Genomic DNA, 21,291 nt, shown 5'->3' on the forward strand with positions numbered 1-21,291 from the left:
CTGAATCATGTGCTATTTCAACTTTGCATAATTAACTGCAACACATTTTTGTTCCAAATTGATGTCATTTTTTTTTCTGTAATTTGAATCTACAGGTTTGGTACGCCACCCAATCTTTCATGAAGTATTTAGTATTCAGCTGAAACCAAAAATTATGCTTTTGAAACATCAGGTAAAGGTTGCCTGGCGTTTTTGCTGCCTTAACAAACAGAAAATTCTGTTTTAACTAGGCAGAAATAGAGAGATGATGAATTCTAAACCTAAGCCACATGTACCAATACAGACCCTGAGGCGTCTGAACTATGCAAAGAATCCGATGCTGCAGACTCAAACAAAGAAGGAGCAGGTAAGCATGGATAGTTTTCCGATGTATAGGTGTGTTTTCAGTGATCAGTTGCATCAAAAGTGTATCTGCTACTACATTATGCCAGCGCTATATTATTATGAATTAATAGTAGATATATATAATAACAACCATAATAACAATAATAATACTTTTTTGTGATTCCCATGGGGAATAATAGGGGCAGATTTGGTCATAGACACTGAAAAAAAAAGCTCAGAAAAAAGTGCAAAGCAACCAAAGCTTCCTAGTCCCCCTCCCTATTGCCCATGTCCCTACAAATATTATGTCCAAACACACGCCTCACTGCTGCACAGAAGACATTCCAAACATTTGCACTTACTCAATACAAATGAGAAGACTCTAAATGAGCTCTAGTGTGGGCAGCAACCAGAATCCAAACTGCATCACCATCCTTGACTCCTGAATTTATCAACAATTTAGTATATAGTACTTCCGAACTAGAAAGGCATATTTGTTATGTATTGAAGTTCAAAATGATTCCCATTTAAATAACTTAATCATTTAATTAAAAAATAGAAAACAGGTTTTCTTGTTCTTAAAGCATACTACAACATATTCTCATATATGAAAAATCTGAACATCTTAGTCCTAGAAAAGAAAATTCACACACCTGATCCTTTCCCAGATTCCTTCCAAGTCGTAGTAATCCTGGCCCCAGTATTAAAATGCATTGCTAATATTTACTGATGTTAAATTCAAGTTTTTTAATGTAAGTTTTCAGAACTTGCCAAAAGCTACATTTCTGGCTTACAGCGTTTTGAAAGCTATTTAACTGCAAGATATTCACTACTGCATAATCGTAAAATTTCACAGTAGGGAAATGAAATAAGCTTTAGTATTCCGCACTGTTTTTCGATTCCACTGTAAAAGTATCAAGCCAATTATGAATCGGACCTTATAGAGACATCAAGGAAGCTCCTTTATCTAGATTAACTGCTACAGAACTAGAGGTAAGCAATGGCTCTACAGACCCTGCAGAACACAAGCCACCCCACAATGGAAGCAGCACACAGAATGCAGTAGGCATGGGGAAGCTTCCCGTATGCTAACGTTAACCATTAGTTGTGCTCTGCAGTACAGAAAACAAAGGATATGCTGAATAAAATTAACTGTATTCTAACACAAGTGCTCAGAGATGCATTCAAAGCAACTTAAAATTATGAAGGGGTTTGCATATCTTCAATCAATGTCTAATGAACCCTAAAATAGCATGAGAATTTTTTTTAAAATAATTATATAGATTACAAAACACCTTATATATATATTTTAATAAAATAAGCAATTAGTATCTGTCTGTTGACTATCTCATTGATTGATTACCATATGTGTATTTTTCTTTAGGACAATGAGCTTTATTAAAGTGAATAATGAATATATTCTTCGCTCATAACAGATGCAGTTTCCTACACCCCACCTACCCTACCACGAAATTAAGTGGACATACAGTGTTCTTGAAGATTGCTATAATTAAAAATGACACATTTAAAGAGATAGATCTTCTCTTGTCTGTGCTAAAGGGATACTGTTAACACTTTGATTTTTTTATAGGCTCTTCATAATACCTGAATTATAAAGAACAGTTTGCCAAATAATATTTTTCAATTTTTTTAACATGTGATGATATCCGACATCTCTGTTTATAAAGCATGAATTAAGTGCTGCAAAAATAGCATGCATAGCACCATGCGCATTATTTGATGTAGCTTGTAGCACTTGTTCAACTGAAACTTTTCCTCCAGATTACAGCTGGCTATACACAAACAGATATAATTTTCGGATTGCGTGTGGGCTCCAAATTATCGTCCCCATAATTTTCATACCATGGCAATCTGTCATTTAGTCGATCAGACAGGTTAGAATATTTCAGGTGGTAATTAGATCTGCACATTTATTGTGTATCTGATGATACCCTTGCGGGCGGCCTTCTCCTTAATAGAAGTGTATTTTCCTTTCTGAATGAACAACCACAAACAGAATATAAAACCTAATTCCATACTATGTTGTAAATAACACAAGTGACTGAAGCACAGCTGGCTAATTGCCAAAAGCAGGTTTAATTTTTTATGTAATACTAAAATTAGTGAAATAAAATTACATTTGTAAAGCAATTAATAATACTTACCAGAACTTTATTTTCAACTCTATCTCCCTTGAGCTCAAGTTTCACTTTCTTCCTCACCGCAATCTTAATCTTTCTTCCAATTACATCCCGGATGCTTTCTACAAGAGGAAAGCACAACATGAAATAACATTAAAATAAAAACAGCTGTTTTAACAACATGTAATAAAGTACAGGTATGGGATCCCTTATCCAGAAACCTGTTATCCAGAAAGTTCCAAATTACGGAAACGGCCATCTCCCATAGACTTCATTATAAGCAAATAATTCTAATTTTTAAAAATGATTCCCTTTTTCTCTGTAATAATAAAACAGTACCTTGTACGTGATCCTAACAAAGATATACCGTATTTTTCGGACCATAAGACGCACTTTTTTTCCCCCAGAAGTGGGGGGAAAAAGTCCCTGCGTCTTATGGTCCGAATATAGCCTACCGATATACTTAAAAAAAATGTTTTTACTTGACCGTGTGGTCTCCGCAGGGCCCTCCTCTATTTGCCGGCGCTTAGCTATGGCGCTGTGCGCATGCACAATGACGCGCATGCCCATACGCATGCGCGTCATTGTGCATGCGCCAGAGCTAAGCGCCGGTAAATAGAGGAGGGCCCTGCGGAGACCACACGGGCAAGTAAAAACATTTTTTTAAAGTATATCGGTAGGCTATATGCTGGTACAGATGGGGGCAATATGTTGGGTGAAATATGTTGGGTGCTGCTGGTACAGGTGGGTGAAATATGTTGGGTGCTGCTGGTACAGGTTGGGTTTTAATGCACATAAAATATTTTAGGACACTTTGTTTCAGAATCTTTTTTTCTTCATTTCCCTTCCCAAAAAATTGGTGCGTCTTATGGTCCGGTGCGTCTTATGGTCCGAAAAATACGGTAATTAATCCTTATTGGAGACAAAATAACCCTATTGGGTTTATTTAATATTAAAATGTTTTTTAGTAGACTTAAGTTATGGAGATCGAAATTACGGAAAGATCCCTTATCTGGAAAACCATGGTCCTGAGCATTCTGGATAACAAGTCCCATACCTGTACTGCATTATCTAGGTGTTATCATTTACTGGTCACTTGTTAATGAGTAAACTGTTGAATAGTTAATACAGGTTACTATAAATGCAGCATAATTTTTTTTTTTATTACATAAACCACATGTGTCAAACACAAGGCCCGCAAGCCGAATACAGCCCTTCTGGTTGTTTTATTTCACCCCTGGTGACTGTGCCTGACCGTGCAGCACCAATCGCCTGAAAAAAAATGTATATTGGGTGGGTATCTATTTTTAGCTCAAAGCCAAATAATGGTTTACAGCTTTTTATATGACACAAATGGAGACATTATTTTTTTTCTAGTTGTTCATTGACAAACCTGTTCAATTTACAATATTAATAGACTGTATGTAAAAACTGTTGCACTTGCTGACACTGATTGAAGAATAACAAATATCTTCAGGAGTTTACCTTTCCCTGTGGATGGCGTTGGCACTTGAAATGTGTTAATGAGCCTTTTCTCTTTGAAGTGATTTATTCAGAACAATTTTCTTGACGCATTTAATCACCATCACTTCTGCCTGCCTGGGATATCATGAGTTCTAGGATTACTTAAGACACCTTTAAGAATGTCCCATGCACAGTGCCTTACAAAAAAAAAATAATATGACTGACTTCTTGTCTAAGATTACTGAAGTAAATTATACAGGTGTCCTAATATAAAGCATTATTTTGCTTTCACACTTTCCGTTAAGTAACTTACTTAGTTTACCTTGTGATACTGAGTTCTGTATATACAACCCTCCTCCTGCAGAGGAATTATCTGTGTAGTGGTAATCTAGTAATCTACATTGCAACAAACAAACATAGAGAAGCTGCAGTCCATCTGTTTGCGCTGTTTAGCTCAATAAATAACAAAACCAAAGATTTTTAGCAATTATAACAACAGGCAAAAAGGGAATTCAGCCCAAGGCCTATTCATTAAACTCACGTTAAACAAGGGGGTATGTGGTCCCTTGAGTAAATTCTGAAAATAGCTTTATTGGTTTTAAATATTTATGTTTATTACTTATTACTTATGGAAGTCTTTTACTTAGGAAGTCACAGCAATGTTTAGATGTCTGAAGACACTTGAAGAGTTTCATAGTCAGGCACAAATTATGAGTCAGCCCTTGCTCATGTTTGCCTTCAGCAGAATACCTGACAACAGAATTACTGCTGGGCTATATAGCATTACTAAGCCAGCAGTGCTAAAACTAGGGGCAAGCAGAAGAGTTATTGGAAAGGGATTCAATTATATTCAAATATCTGCAACCCTTTTCTACACAGACAAAGTCCCCACTTGCATCTATTCCCAAACATGCAACTAAGAAGATCCTCTATTACTTATATCAGTGCTTAAGTGCTGTAGCGACCTGCTCCCATAGTACAGTTGATTTGTCTGGCTTCAGAGGGTATTTTTTTATTGTAGCATATGACAGCTTGGAGGGGAGAAGACCAAAAGAGGGCACCTGTGTTTAGCCAAAAACCTCTGTTGGGCCTTCTCAGCTAGAGGAGAAATATTTGATACCTCTCTGTGCGGTGTGTCATTTACATAAATGGAACAGCATTTCTTGCCCTGAAACCAAGCAAATTTAAATTTTGTAGAAGAAAAGCAGTTCCTTTGAGCTGCAAAACCAATGGCAGAGAGGAGTACTGATCATTTCTCTGAGGGCTGAAATATATTCACGAAAAACACTACTGCTACTACACTGTACAATAGTCATGCATGGTTAATTGTTCAGCTGAAGGCAGAACTGGTGTTAGGTTATTGCTGCCTTCCGCAACTTTCGTGTATGTGTACTGACAGGTACAGAATCAGCCTGTCAGCACACTCACAGAGCAGATTTCGGCATGAAAATAATTACTTTTTTCTCAAGGCATATATACCCCTGTACAATTAGCCTTTTGGCATAGATACCAGCAATATACAACACATATATTTATTATTAACATTTTTTTATAAAGTGCCAAAATATTCTGCAGCGCTGTACAACAGAGTAACATATAAAGCAACCAATAACCGATACAGGAGGTGAAGAGAGCCCCAATCAATCTATATACACTCACCAAAAGGATTATTAGGAACACCTGTTCAATTTATCATTAATGCAATTATCTAATCAACCAATCACATGGCAGTTGCTTCAATGCATTTAGGGGTGTGGTCCTGGTCAAGACAATCTCCTGAACTCCAAACTGAATGTCAGAATGGGAAAGAAAGGTGATTTAAGCAATTTTGAGCATGGCATGGTTGTTGGTGCCAGACGGGCTGGTCTGAGTATTTTACAATCTGCTCAGTTACTGGGATTTTCACGCACAACCATTTCTAGGGTTTACAAAGAATGGTGTGAAAAGGGAAAAACATCCAGTATGTGGCAGTCCTGTGGACGAAAATGCCTTGTTGATGCTAGAGGTCAGAGGAGAATGGGCCGACTGATTCAAGCTGATAGAAGAGCAACTTTGACTGAAATAGCCACTCATTACAACCGAGGTATGCAGCAAAGCATTTGTGAAGCCACAACATGCACAAACTTGAGGCGGATGGGCTACAAAAGCAGAAGACCCCACCGGGTACCACTCATCTCCACTACAAATAGGAAAAAGAGGCTACAATTTGCACAAGCTCACCAAAATTGGACACTTGAAGACTGGAAAAGAAAAATGTTGCATAGTCTAAAGAGTCTCGATTTCTGTTGTTCAAATGGTAGAGTCAGAATTTGGCGTAAACAGAATGAGAACATGGATCCATCATGCCTTGTTACCACTGTGCAGGCTGGTGGTGGTGGTGTAATGGTGTGGGGGATGTTTTCTTGGCACACTTTAGGCCCCTTAGTGCCAATTGGGCATCGTTTAAATGCCACGGCCTACCTGAGCATTGTTTCTGACCATACCTTTATGACCACCATGTACCCATCCTCTGATGGCTACTTCCAGCAGGATAATGCACCATGTCACAAAGCTCAATCATTTCAAATTGGTTTCTTGAACATGACAATGAGATCACTGTACTAAAATGGCCCCCACAGTCACCAGATCTCAACCCAATAGAGCATCTTTGGGATGTGGTGGAACGGGAGCTTCAGCACCTTGTTGAATCAATGCCACGTAGAATTAAGGCAGTTCTGAAGGCGAAAGGGGGTCAAACACCGTATTAGTATGGTGTTCCTAATAATCCTTTTGGTGAGTATATATATATATATATATATATATATATATATATATATATATAGTTTACAATCGGTCCGCACTCCCTCTTCACTCACGTGTCTAGTAGTCTTTATGGGTGCTGCATCTGGTTGTTCCATGTATAAAATACTCCATGAGTTATGCGCACTCCAATTTTCAATACTTTATTGTAGATAATTACATGATTGTTACATCAACGTTTCGGTCCTGGTCTAGGACCTTGTTCACGATGTTATACCCTCAGTATTGGAGTATTTTATATATATATATATATATATATATATATATATATATATATATATATATATATATATATATATATATAGGACCAGGTCAAAGCAGGCACTCACGTATAACGAAGTACTAATTTGCCTGGGTGCAGTATAAAGTGAGCATACAAAACTAGAAAGAATATGCCGCATACACAGGTCTTAGATGCAAAAAACAAAAAAGTGCAGATGTGGCAATCAAACCCCCCTGATAAACCCAGCAGTGGCAAGGCTTGATGACATCATAGAGTGGGCGTGTCTAAACACCAGACACTGTACAGACACAATTTGAATAAAACAAACACAAAGGACACCATAAAAAAACGAGTAGAAAGTGCAAGAGAAGTGAATCACCCTGTGTAAAAGGAGTGGGAAATCCCAGTGAAATAATAAAATGCAACAAGTGTGCAAAGAAAGGAAGAAAGGGCGCTGGAATCACTGTGAGGCTGAACTGCAACTCCCAGTACTCCCAGGACAAACGTATACAAATTACTACGGCACCCTTCTAATTAGATCGGGTACTGGGAGTTGCAGTTCAGCCTCAAAGTGATTCCAAAATGTTAGGCACCCCTAAGTGACTTAATCGCTTACCTTGTACCCCGGGCTGGTGCCCGTTAGGAGAAAACTGCACCAGCCCGGGGTACCTGTAGCGAGCGCTTCCTTCTTCTGCGTTTCTTCTGCAGTGAATTCCCTGGGCCGGTGCATGCGCATTAGCTTTGTTGTTAAAGTTCGGCTTTTCACTCTAATGTGCAGTGCGTCAACGTGGAGGAAGGAAGCGCTCGCAGCTACCCCGGGCTGGTGCTGTTCTCTCTAAACAGAGGCACGCCGGGGTACAAAGTAAGCGATTTAAAGCAGAAAGAAAGGTCTATGTAAATACAGCCATAAGCACTCACAGAAACGCTGCGCTGACTTCTCTGAAAAAAGATTTCTTGTGACTGTAATTCCTGTGCCACAGACATGCAGCTTTCTGTTCTCTGCTCTTTCCTGCTCCCCCCTCCCTCAAGAATGCTAAGAACTCACTTCCCCCCTTAGGAATGTGGATCTGAGCCAATCAGCAGAAAGCTGACTCATGGACTTACTGCATGTCTGTGCAGGAGTGAGGCATTATGGGAACTTTCTTTACACAGCTCAGCATTTTTTCTTCCTGTTTGGCTTCAGATCTTCTGAACAGGTGAAATATGGGGAGACTTAAAGGAAAAAGAAAGGTAAAGTCACTTGGGGGTGCCAAAATGTTAGGCACCCCCAAGTGACTTTAACCGCCTACCTTTTACCCCGGGCTGGTGCCGCTGTAAGGAGAAAACAGCACCAGCCCGGGGTAGCTGTCGGCACTTCCTCCTTCCGGCTTCGCTGCGCGCGCATGCGCAGTAGAGTGAAAAGCCGAACTTAAACATTTAAGTCGGCTTTTTCGCTCTACTGTGCATGCCCGGCCACCGGCAGTTTAGGAAGCTGAAGGCGGAAGGAGGAAGTGCTGCGCTCCAGGTACCCCGGGCTGGTGCTATTTTCTCCGAACAGGGGCACCAGCCCGGGGTACAAGGTAAGCGGTTAAAGTCACTTGGGGGTGCTTAACATTTTGGCACCCCCAAGTGACTTTGCCTTTCCTTCTCCTTTAAGGGCACTATTTAGACAACTGAAGGTATGCCTGCAGTTTGAGATTAACTCTTTACTAGCCTTTCCTTCTCCTTTAAGTCTCTTGGGGGTGCCTAACATTTTGGCACCCCCAAGTGACTTAGGCTTTCCTTCTCCTTTAAAATTGCCATCCCACCGGCGAAAATGTAAATCGCCGGTGGGATGGCATACGCAGCGGCGCGATTTCAGTGAAATCCGGAGAGCTTAGTCGCCCGAGACACAGGAGATTTGTCGCGGGCGACTAATCTCCCCGTGTGCCAGAGCCCTTAGCAATACAGTTGTCAGGGAGCGGTTATCTTGCTGCCTTCCCACTGTTCTGCTGATCAGCTGCTGGGGGGGAAAGGAAGGGGGGTGATATCAGTAAAGAGTGACTAAATATTACATGGCTGTGGCACCCTGAGAAATGAAGAATATGAACCCCATGTGAAATTTCAAAATTAAATACAAATCTTGCTGGAGAAGCTCTAACTGATTGTTTTGGGGGAAAAAAACATGTTTTCCTAAGACAGTATTCTTTTAAAGTCTATAAAAAATGCACACAATGTAATTCTTTATGCTTGACAAAATCTCTTGCGAGTAAGGCCCTCTGATCCACTGGCATAACCATTGAGGATGCAGACCCCGTGGTCGAAGAGTGGGGCCCAGGGAGACAGGGGATCCTGCACCAAAGGGGTCTGCATCCTCAATAGTTATGCCAGTGGATTAGAGGGCCCTACTCGCAAGAGATTTTGTCAAGCATAAAAAAAATCCCCCTCCCCAACCGCTCTCTTACCTGGGTGGAGGGAGAGTGCAATCCAGGCTACTGTGCAAACTGTGCCCCCGAAGATTTTTTGGGGGTGCAACGCCTTGCTATTATGCCACTGCTCTGATCCTATTTTTACTCTGTAAACCTTGTTTGTTAAACTACTGTAAGACCCCTGTTCATTATACATACATTTAAAGCGCTGCATAACTTGCTGGCACTATATACAGAAAAAAAGGTAAGAATCACTCATTTCTCATGTGTGCTGATCAAGTGAGAAAAAACAAGCAGAATTTTAGAATTTGAACAGTTATACACCTTTTAAGATCAAATGTATAGTATGTATACACAAACATAGTTTTGCATCATATATTAAAGGGGATATCAGGTCACCTTACAATAGGCATAAATGTCTAGCAGTTAAAAGCTGGCCTAGGTCACTAAAGAAAATGTCACCAAACAGTCCCTAACCAACAATAATTAGGGGCTTGAGAGCATTCTCTCGCAAGAGACTTGTTTCACATTAACCCCCAGGGACTCGTATACCTGTCCCGTACATCACAGAAATACAACTATGAATGTAAAGAAACAGGGCCTGGTAATGAGACTGTGCCCAAATGGTAAGAAATTGAATTAGCAAGATGCCTATGTTAAATCATTTAGATGAATGTCAACAAGGAATCTGATATTCCTACACTTAATTTCCCATTACTAATACTACTGTGTAGAACAGGAATGATCTGCGTGTGACAGTCACTGTCGCACTACAATACCCAGTTGTGGAATGATGGGAAGTTCAAGCTCAACAGCTGGAAAGCCAGAGCTTGTATATCGCTTAATGAAGAATCTCTTCTTTGCTGAGGATGCATAATCTATAGAGGATTTCTGCCAGTAATTTATTTGCTGCAGAATCTTCCTACACACACAGGATAAAATACACTCACACCATTATCCTCATGGAGCTGCACAGCACTGCTATTAACTGCCATTAGCAGGAATCCCCATGGGGTGCCGAGACTGTTATGTTTACAGAAATCCATTCTGATCGCAAAATAAACTCCATGCACTTACTACTGTACATTTACAGTGCTGTCAATACATTTCTTCCATGGAACTCAAACACTGGCAAGGTTTTAGCCTCAAACATACAACTACGAGGAGTCACTCCCACCTCAGTAACCCACTGGGTGCTGAAAGGTGCAACTACCGGTGCTGTCACCGCCAAATGGCTTAATTACAGGTGTGCCATTCTAGCCAGGCAAGACAGTAAACAGATGCCAGCTGCACCAACATGCACATTAACCTCTTTTTGACTGGAGTTTAATTCATACAACAAAATTGTCCTCTCTCTATATATAGATATTTAGATATAGATATATATATAGAGGAGTCCTATATATTTATATACATACATACATTTAGTTTGTGCTATAAGGTAACTGGGTTGCTAAATGTGATACATCCAGAAACAGCAGTCTTACCTAGCAACTCTCTGGGGACCTCTGAGCTGTCTTCTGTCATTTTTTCAGCCCCTCTTGTCTTTGATGGTTGAACAGTGCCAGGCAGCCAGCTGCTCCACCACACAGATCCCACAGCAAGGTCTCAGACAGCAGATCCGATGCACAAGAGGCAAGTGATGTTACTGCGTACTGTACATGCCCCCAGCAGCAGCCTCCCATGCCCCAGATTACTAGCAGAAAGCAGGAAATACAATGTATCCCGGTTCAGAAAATCCCTTGCACTGACTACTCAGTGGGAGAGGCTTAAAGAGCCAGAGAGAGGGGGGGGTGGGGTGTGAAAGACAGATAGGAGGAGGGGAGGCTGATAACAGCAGTTCTCTGTCTCTCTTCCCTGAAGCTGGATTTCCTCAGCAGTCTCTCTCTTTCTCTGGGCTGCAGCTCGCACAAACGCACGCACCTTCTCTCTTCGCAACAGCGCCCCCTTCCTCGCTTTTGTGGGAGGCGCAGCTGCACACCTACAGGCTGAAGGTGCATGTGTGTTCCATAGGGAGTGAGCGGCGGGCTGGGGGCTGGCGGGGCTGGCGGAGAGGAGGGAGGGGCGGCGGCGGCGGCACCCTGAGCTGATCCCTCACCTACACGCACTCCATGGCTCGCGAGAGTTAGAAGCGTGGGAAGGAAAACAAGCAAAAGATATTACCTCAGGGTGCAAACTGCATGACTAACCGAGTAGCCTGGACGCCATTAAACAAGTTGTGTATATAAGACTTAAATAACACCCGAATCTACATTCGATCTGTAACTTTCAATTTACATACCAATGCGTACAACCCTTTATAGCCTGTATGCGTGTGCTGTAGTTCAGCAACAACTGAAGGTCAGCAATCAGTTGGAGCAATGTATATTATACCAAGAGGTTTTAGTGATAACTATATTCTATACAAAATAATTTATAGGTTGCCGCCTAGTCAATATTTCACCAGCCTAACAGGTAAAATACTTGCCAGTGGATTTGTAAATACTGGTCTACTCTGATCCCCCCTTCTGGCCCCCTATATGCCCCCAAACCCTGCCCCTATCTGCTCCACCCCCTTCATCCTTAGCAAGTATAGGCAGGAATAAAATGTGGCACTGGCAATGCTAGGGCCTCTAAATGAGCTGTCCTAGGCATGGGTACACAGATGCGTATATCGCAGATAAGGTTCTTATAGCTTTTAACATTTTAGTAAGGGCTGAATTACATTTTATAATCTACGGTGTCACTTTATAACATTATAACCACAACCAACTCTCGCTCCCCTTTACCTTTGGGCCCCTAAAGCAATCTCATCCTAACACCTTATTTAATTTAGATTTTATTTGAAATATTATCAAGTGCTACCTGTTGGAAACAACACCTACAAATTTGGTTGTAGCGGGACAGCAACTGGCTATTACACGGCATAGACACTAGTGTGGGCTTCTCTTTAAGTTATAAAGTGCACATTCTGATATCAGAACCAACTGTTTAAAGGGATATAATTAACAGTATGCAGAGCCGGAACTAGGGGTAGGCAGAAGAGGCAGGTGCCTAAGGCGCAACAGTTGGGGGTGCTGGGCGCTTACCTTTTATGCCTGCACTATGTTAGTTCAGGCCCCGGAGGATCTAAAATGCAGACACATTAAGCAATCCCCTGCAGTCCTCCCCCCCTCCTTTTGCACCATAAGTGAACTCAGGCCTGGATTTGTGGTGAGGCCACAAAGGCCCAGACCTAGGGCGGCAGAAATGTAGGGGCGGTATGCCGTCCAGATGCATTGTAATTTTGCTCATACAGAGCAATAAGGACCGGATGCGCAGAAACTTTAGCATGTCCTCTCCCCACTGTTTTGTATGCAACTGAAGCACTATGCATGCACGCGGGGGGGGGACGGGCATCGAAAGGGGGTGGCCTTGGGCGCCCCATTCTTAAATCCCTGAACGCACTCCTGCACATGGGTTGCCTAGGCTGCTTAGTTAACTTGGCCTGGCCGTGACAGTATGTACAGGTGCTCAGTGATGTAATTTGTGTCACGTGACATTTGTGTAGTATGAGGATATTAGAATTCACCTCGGAATTCCATGACCTGTGTATAGCACTTGCTCTTTAGCCTTATACAATATATATGCCTCCTGTTGAGTTTTCACCCAGACAGCCAGTTTTTTGGAAGGACCGTGTGGGTGAACACTGCCTGTCCTGATTTCGTAAATCTGGACAGGACTCTAAAGCTGGCCATACACGCGCAGATCCGCTCGCTTGGCAATGTCAACAAGCGAGCGGATCTTCACCCGATATCCCCACCTACGGTTGGGCGATATCGGGGAAGCATGTAGGCGAATTTGATCGTTTGGCCCTGGGGCCAAATGATCGAATTCTACACGCGGCAATGGGGCAGTCGGTTCAACGAGCCGATGTGGTCCCCAATCTGACTGGATTTTCTAACCTGGCCGATCGATATCTGGCCAATTTGTGATTGGATAGAGAACTGGCTGAAGGATAGAGTACAAAGAGTGGTGGTAAATGGAACATTTTCTAATTGGACCAGTGTGGTTAGTGGAGTACCGCAGGGGTCAGTCCTTGGTCCTTTGCTTTTTAACTTGTTTATTTATGACCTGGAGGTGGGCATAGAGAGTACTGTTTCTATTTTTGCTGATGACACAAAATTGTGCAAAACTATAAGTTCCATGCAGGATGCTGCCGCTTTGCAGAGAGATTTGACAAAATTGGAAAACTGGGCAGCAAACTGGAAAATTAGGTTCAATGTTCATAAGTGCAAAGTTATGCACTTTGGTAGAAATAATATAAACGCGAACTATTTACTGAATGGTAGTGTGTTGGGGGTATCCTTAATGGAGAAGGATCAAGGGGTTTTTGTAGATAACAAGTTGTCTAATTCCAGGCAGTGTCATTCTGTGGCTACTAAAGCAAATAAAGTGCTGTCTTGTATAAAAAAGGGCATTGACTCAAGGGATGAGAACATAATTTTGCCCCTTTATAGGTCCCTGGTAAGGCCTCACCTTGAGTATGCAGTGCAGTTTTAGGCTTCAGTCCTTAAGAAGGATATTAATGAGCTGGAGAGAGTGCAGAGACTGCAACTAAACTGGTTAAGGGGATGGAAGATTTAAACTATGAGGTGAGACTGTCGAGGTTGAGGTTGTTTTCTCTGGAAAAGAGGCGCTTGCGAGGGGACATGATTACTCTGTACAAGTACATTAGAGGGGATTATAGGCAGATGGGGGATGTTCTTTTTTCCCATAAAAACAATCAACGCAGCAGAGGCCACCCCTTTAGATTAGAGGAATGGAGCTTCCATTTGAAGCAGCGTAGGTGGTTTTTCACGGTGAGGGCAGTGAGATTGGGGAATGCCCTTCCTAGAGATGTGGTAATGGCAGATTCTGTTAATGCCTTTAAGAGGGGCCTGGATGAGTTCTTGATCAATCAGAATATCCAAGGCTATTGTGATACTAATATCTACAGTTAGTACTAGTGGTTGTATTTATAGTTTATGTATGTGAGTGTATAGATTGGTAGGTGTGGGTTGTGTGTGCTGGGTTTACTTGGATGGGTTGAACTTGATGGACACTGGTCTTTTTTTAACCCTATGTAACTATGTAACTAACTATGTCATTTCAGGCCAGATATCGGTTGGGCAGGCCCCTCAGTTCTGCCCCTACACGGGCCGATAAGCTGCCAAATTGGTCCAAGGGGCCGATATCGGAAGCTATAATGTATGGGGACCTTAAGGCGGGGTTGCCAGATTTATTTTTCCAAACCAGCCAAAGTCAGTTCTAAAACCAGCCTAAAACTAGCCAAAAGCCACTCTGCAAGTAGCTCAAAAATAGCCCAATATGCGCAATGAGTTTTTTTTTTTCTAAAAAAAATTAAATATATGTATATATGGGAAAATATCCCTTTTTAGAACATATATTCACTTCCCATGCCCTGTGCCCCCTATCCAGTTACTTGGATGACTGATGTTTCCCTGCCCTCTGTGCCTAGTCCATGCAGGTTATAGTAGTTTTGCAGCTTCAGGTTCAGCAAAAAGGAATAGAAAAGGGAGCTTCTGTCTATAATTGCATGCTGGGTATTGTAGTTTTATATTAGCTAAAGGCTAATTGTAAGATACAAACTACATTACCCAGCATGCACTGGGATGGGCATATCAGAGGAAAAAACTTTGGCTAGTTTCCTTGGCGGGTTTGTACTTTGGAAACCCGCCTGGGCTTTAAATTAGTAGCCCAATTGGCGGAAAACCCACCAACCTGGCAACCCTGCTCTGAGGTAAATAATGCAGCGACCAGCCACTCACAGATTGCCACAACATAGCCCCACCCCCTGACATCACCAACCTTTCTATGACATGCTTTACCCCACAAACATCACCCTGCCCCCCTGCCAAGACCCATTGTATTGAAAGGTGACAACTCTAAACTCTTATCTAGAAAGCTGAGAATTAAGGAAAGTCTATATCCCATAGAAATTAGTTTCCCCAGGAGGTTTCTTGGCCAGCTTTGTGTGGGCCTGTATTATAGTTGGGAGGGGGAGTAAGCTCCTAGTTTATAAAAAAGGAAGATCACATGTCCTCAGGCTATTTAGGTCTGCACACTTGCTGGAGCGAGTGAAGTGGTGCTGCAATGCAGGTAGGTCCCAGTAGGTGAAGTGCCAGGATAATTTTGTAATAGCTCACTCTAAGGGGCAGATTAATCAAAACATGAGTTTGAATCCCGAATGGGAAAAATTCGGATAGGAAACGAAAATTTCTGAAGATCGCAAATATCACGAAAATGCTTCCGAAAAAATCGTATTAGTCACGATAATATTGTATTGGCGATCCGATAGTCACAAAATTTTCGTACCGAACAATTGTAAACATGGCAAAACCGATCCGATTTTTTCGCAGTAAAAATACGAAAAAGTTGCGCAAGCGTTGAAAAAGTCGCGCAAGCGTCGAAAAAGTTGCAGAAAATACGATTGGACTGATCGAGCGAACAGTCAGAGCGTTCGTGGATAAGTAAATGTGCCCCTAAGAGTGAGAGGCAGGGTAGCTAGTAGAGCAGCCAGAGTCTCCAATGAGGAGGCTATTACAGGTTAGTACCTTGTGGTGCCAATGCTGCCAGTATAGGGACTTGAGTGGTAAGGTTTAGGAATAGATAGATTCCTGGAGTAATACATCACTGTGAGCTTCCCCTGGCACCAGGGATTGTTTCACCAAAGCAGGCAATAATACCATTGGGTGTTGTGAACACTACAACTATGATTGTAAGTAACAACTGTTTAAAGAATCTGTTTTGTGGTGGAAAAATATGGTGGTTAATAGTGATAGGTGAAATAATTTGGCAGGCATGGATTTGCAGCAAATTTCTGAGTTTCTCCATTTGCGGCAAGTTTTGTGAAATGGGCAACAAATCGTGCACATCTAATAAATCATATATGCACCTAATTTTTTTTGATGAACAACATTTTCACCATTTCACAACTTCTTCGCCATCTTTTGCAAGATTACAAATTTTTTGGGTAAAGTGAAACGGGGCAGATTCGCTCATCACTAGTGGTTAACCCTTTCTTCAATAGTAAGCGAATGCACCTGAGGGAGAAGAGTATTATGTAACACACAGCACTGCAACTTGGTTACGCCAGGCCCCCCTGCAAAATCTTCTAAGGGGGCCCGGCGCAAGTTCGGCTTATTAGTTACAGTTCTACTATTAGTCTACTGTGCATGTGCAAGCAATTTGAAGAGGGAAGAAGGAATAGCCTCCCTGCGGTGAACAAACATCCACTATACAGCACTGCACATGGGGATCCCATTTTACTTGTGAAGCCTGGTAATACCCCTAATGACTTACCAGCCTAGGCCGGGGCCCAGGCAGCCTTCCTACAAATACACACCCTGACATGAAATCATGGTTTATGCCAGTATTAATAACAGCCTAAAACATGGGAAAGCTGTTATTCTTTTCCAGAAAAGGTGGCAAACTTACATTTCCCAATGTAGCAGATTGCAAATTGTCCCCCCATTGCCCTATGGCCCTTTATGGGGCTCATCATAAACCAAAGGGGACATTAGCCTCAAGTGGCTCACAGAAAAAAGTGTGTGAGTTTCTGCTAAATGCACCCTTGGTGCTAAAAATGTAATTAATTACCAAAATGAATTATCTATCATTATAAAGAAAGACTGGTATAGGTTTAAACTATTCTTTAGTAATTCTACCAGTTTTTGATGTAATGTGGCAAATCTGTAAATTTGGCTTGAAATCATATTTATAAACATTAATCTTCATTTATATACATAATGAGCATATTAAACCATTTGGTACAGCTGGCTTCTACACCTCCCTGCTCTAATTTAGATCTCAGAATGTTCTTGAAGTATATTTAGAAAAAAAATAAAGTAGTAGTGTTTCTCCATTGTGCCATATGCTGTGTCAGTTCTGACCCAATATTAGCTGCTCTGTGGGCTGAGGCTTGGAGCCATCTGCTGGTATAGTTAGGATTTTTCTCCCCCCCCCCCCCCCCGCATGCGTTTGTTTTTTTTGTCACTTCTCAGTTATTAAATATTAAACAGAGAGCAGATGGAGTGACGGATTCATAGGGCAGATACCAAGCATCAAGCCTACAAATTCCTATGTTTTTAGCAAAATACTTTTCTGTTGCTAAATGCCTGTGAGAGCTGAAGCATTAAATCAAAAACTATGAGCCTTAATTTACACTAACTTGAAACAAAGGTGGGTGTAAGATATGCACATGTATATGAGACATAAAATTAATTTATTTCAGTTGTGTAAGATTTCAGTTATTTAGTGACTGTAGGATAAAAAATGTTGTTTTTGCTCTGCATGTCTCCCAGTTCAGCATCCTCATTGGTTCTCACTAAAACTCAAAGGCCTATGGTGGTCTGTAGAGGGCCTGAATTCTGACAAATGTGGCTGTGATTGTATAGCTGTTTCTATGTCCTTTTGCATGGGTTTTTAGCCTCCTGTAAAACCTGGAGGTATGTTGTTTCTAAAAATAAATTCCTTGTGTTTACATTTAAAATTCTACAAAATGCTGTTTTATTTTTGGGGTGTCCCCTAGACAAAAAGAAGTTGGTAAATGATACATATTTGCTGTCTCTGTACTTAGGAGGATCAGAGTTTTTACAAACAATAATATTTTTATCGGTAAATTTAGTTTTTTTTTATAGAAAATGAACTCAAAATATTAAGAAATATTTTATATTTTACCCAACATTTTGGTTACGGCTCCAGAAAAATTACAAAATAGTGTGCCTGAAAGCCCATATTGTGCCAGAAAAAGCTATATAAGTAATTTTCCTTATTTTATTGATGTAGAGTTTCCACCTTCCATAAAGTCATCAGGTCAACCACTTCTCCAGTTATTACAGAGATCAACAGTGGCAACCAGCTCTGGACTGGGAGTCAAAATAGTCCCTGGCATTCCCAGTACACACAGGACCCAAACAGTCCCCCACCAGCCCAATAAATATTTACTGTCTATGGCCTCTTATGGCAGCCCCCAAGGCTTTCCCAGAAACCACAGTTTATCCCTTGTTTAGACACATCTTCTTTGCCTGCAACAGGGCCCATAGTGCTCCCTTAACTTTCCTGGTAACTTTAAAAGACAAATTTCAATTTTTTAAACAAGAAATTTGTCTCTGCTAGTGCAGAGAGTGCAATTATGCTGTCTGCACTAGCCATGGCCACCCCCACCCCCGAACCTTCTCCTGTGCAGGAAAGGTAAGCCCTGGGCGGTGGCATCGCAGGAGCCCCCTCAGGGTGGCCTGGGATATTATTCACCCCTGGACACTACTATCTGAGAGTGTACAACCTATTACTTGGTGCATCTTTGTAGAACACATTTTGTACACCCAAGGTTTATATTTACATCTTAACTTTATATTGGCTTTCAAATGCTATATATTATTCTCCAAATCCTCTTCCATTAAAGGAGAAAGAAAGGTAAAAACTAAGTAAGCTTTATCAGAAAGGTAAATTCAGCCATAAGCACTCACAGAAACGCTGCACTGGCTTCTCTGAAAAAAGATTTCTTGTGTCTGTAATTCATGTACCAGAGACACGCAGCTTTCTGTTCTCTGCTCTTTCCTGCTCCCCCCCTCCCTCAAGAATGCTAAGAACTCACCCCCCCCTTAGGAATGTGGATCTGAGCCAATCAGCAGGAAGCTGACTCATAGTCTTACTAACTGAGCATGTTCAGCTTGGTCTGGGTGTCTGTGCAGGAGTGAGGCATTATGGGAACTTTCTTTACACAGCTCAGAGTTTTTTCTTCTTGTTTGGCTTCAGATCTTCTGAACAGGTGAAATATGGGGAGACTTAAGGGCACTATTGAGACAACTGAAGGTATGCCTGCAGCTTGAGATTAACTCTTTATTAGCCTTTCCTTCTCCTTTAATTATTTGCATTGCCTCTACATGTAGGGGCCTTGAAAATGTCTGTATGTGTCCTTCCTATTTTCTTCTGTATTATAGTAAATGACAACTAATGTCATTCGGCTTTGGTATCTGAACATTCACAAATGACTGAATAATTAGTAATTTGGCTTAGGAATTTAATCAATTAGATTTGCAATTGGACCAGAGATCAGCGGCAGCATTGAAGGGACAATATTTACGGAATTTTTAAAACAAATTGTAAAGAGCACTTAAATGACAATGCAGATTACTGTCAATTGTAATTTATTGGACTTTATGCAAAGAACTGAACTGTGCTTTCTTTAATCCCTGTTGGAGTGTAACTGTGGACTGTTATATTAGAAGTGCTGCATTGGTAAGACAGTTTGTATTATACTAGTGTTGTATATAGAGTTGCCACCTTTTCTGAAACAAATTCTGGCCTTCCTAAACAATTTTTGTTTTTTCCATATTAATAACATGGGCATAAAGTAACATTTGTACCAGCAAGGTAAAATACCATCCAGGTGGCAATCCTACTAGTGAGGCACACAGACCCCCATGTGTCACCATTGCAGGAGTGTTACATTGTATTAGATTCCTGCTGCAGTTAATTTTTTCCTTTCAGTATAAAGTTTATTACTGTAGCAAACTCTGTGTGTTTTTTTATTTTCTATAACCTGGCAAATAATGGCATTCATTGTTTCTATACTTTCTTTGAAACAATAACTAACTCAGTTTACCTAAACAGTTAAAGGGGAAGGAAAGGCTTGTAAATATTTAATGTCAAGCTGCAGGCATACCTTCGGTTCTCTCAATAGTGCCCTTAAGTCTCCCCATATTTCTCCTGTTCAGATGATCAGAAGCCTCATAGGAAAAAAAAGCTGAGCTCTGTAAAGAAAATTCCCATAATGCCATGCTCCTGCACCAAGACCAAGACCCCTGTACATGTGCAGTTTGTAAGACTATGAGGAAGCTTCCTGCTGATTGGCTCAGATCCACATTTCTGGGGGGGGGGGGGTTCTTAGCATTCTTGAGGGAGGGGGAAGCAGGAGAGGTGAGAGAGAAGAGAGCTGCGCAGACTCTGGCACAGGAATTACAGAGACAAGGATGGAGACAAAAAGCAGGCAGCTTATTAGTTAAATAGCACTTGGTATGACATTGGGAGCATACATAGACAGAAACAGCCAAAGATGGAATCCTCCATGTTCTTACCTGGAGGTAGGGTTACCACCTTCTCTGGAACAAAATAATAGCCTTCCTATATTTTTGCTATTTTTTCCTATTAGTAACTTTAAGCAAAATTTACACCACTGCATGTCAGTAAAATACTGGGCCAGGAGGAAACCCTACCTGGAGGAACCTTAGAGTTTACAAAAATCCTGCAGAGACATATAAAACACAGGACTGGTATTTAATCACTGTACAGGGCACTATGCTGTAGAAAAATGTAAACAAATAGTGACCCTTTAAGTTTCTTTGGACATTAAATGAAACAAGCCAAGTATGTATAAGCACTTTCTCTAAATCAGTCAGTTAATCAATCAAACAATCAGTATTAATATCACTAAAATATTATTATTATTTTTTTTTTACACTTTGTAATGTAAACCTGAATACGAGACATAATGCACCAGCGCCATCTTGTGGCTACATTAAAAACATCACTTTAGATAAAAATGTAAAATAGAGAAATAGAATGCACTTTCCAAGAATCCTAGACCCACATATAACCAGAAATTAATCTATATTGTCAAAAGGGCTTAAAACAGTCAATTTGAACTGTTAAATAATCCAAAGGAACTATATTATATCCAAAATTGTAGAATATTTCTAAACTATTTTTATTCAGGCATATTAATTAGTCCAAACAGTCTGAGGCCCTATTGACAATATAGATTTATTTTTTGTTATGTGTGTAGGGTTCTTGGAAATTGCATTCTATTTATTTTCCACTAAATGTAGCCAAAAGATGGCGCTGGTGCATTATGTCAAGATTGTATGTATTTGTCCTATGATTAAGGGCTGAGGTGCCCAAAACACGTAATGCTCTTACCTTGTTTTAAACT

At 41.0% G+C, this 21,291-nt stretch overlaps 1 protein-coding gene across 5 annotated transcripts in view; it reads right to left on the reverse strand.

The window, feature by feature from the left end:
• carmil1 (capping protein regulator and myosin 1 linker 1) overlaps positions 1-11,784 on the reverse strand; it is a 163,127-nt gene extending 151,343 nt beyond the window's left edge. For 2 of the 5 annotated variants that reach the window (XM_018094821.2, XM_031903489.1), the window contains exons 1-2: positions 10,826-11,782; positions 2,490-2,587 (exon numbers count right to left, since the gene is read on the reverse strand). In XM_018094821.2, the coding sequence (XP_017950310.1) occupies positions 2,490-2,587; positions 10,826-10,865 (138 nt within the window). In that variant the 5' untranslated portion in view covers positions 10,866-11,782. Of the gene's footprint in view, positions 1-2,489; positions 2,588-10,825 lie in introns of all 5 variants that reach the window. The other 3 variants (XM_031903488.1, XM_031903487.1, XM_012965383.3) reach the window with 3 other exon arrangements.
• Between the last annotated feature and the right edge of the window lie 9,507 nt (positions 11,785-21,291).

Source organism: Xenopus tropicalis, chromosome 6, assembly GCF_000004195.4.
Source record: "Xenopus tropicalis strain Nigerian chromosome 6, UCB_Xtro_10.0, whole genome shotgun sequence".
NCBI lineage: Eukaryota > Metazoa > Chordata > Amphibia > Anura > Pipidae > Xenopus > Xenopus tropicalis.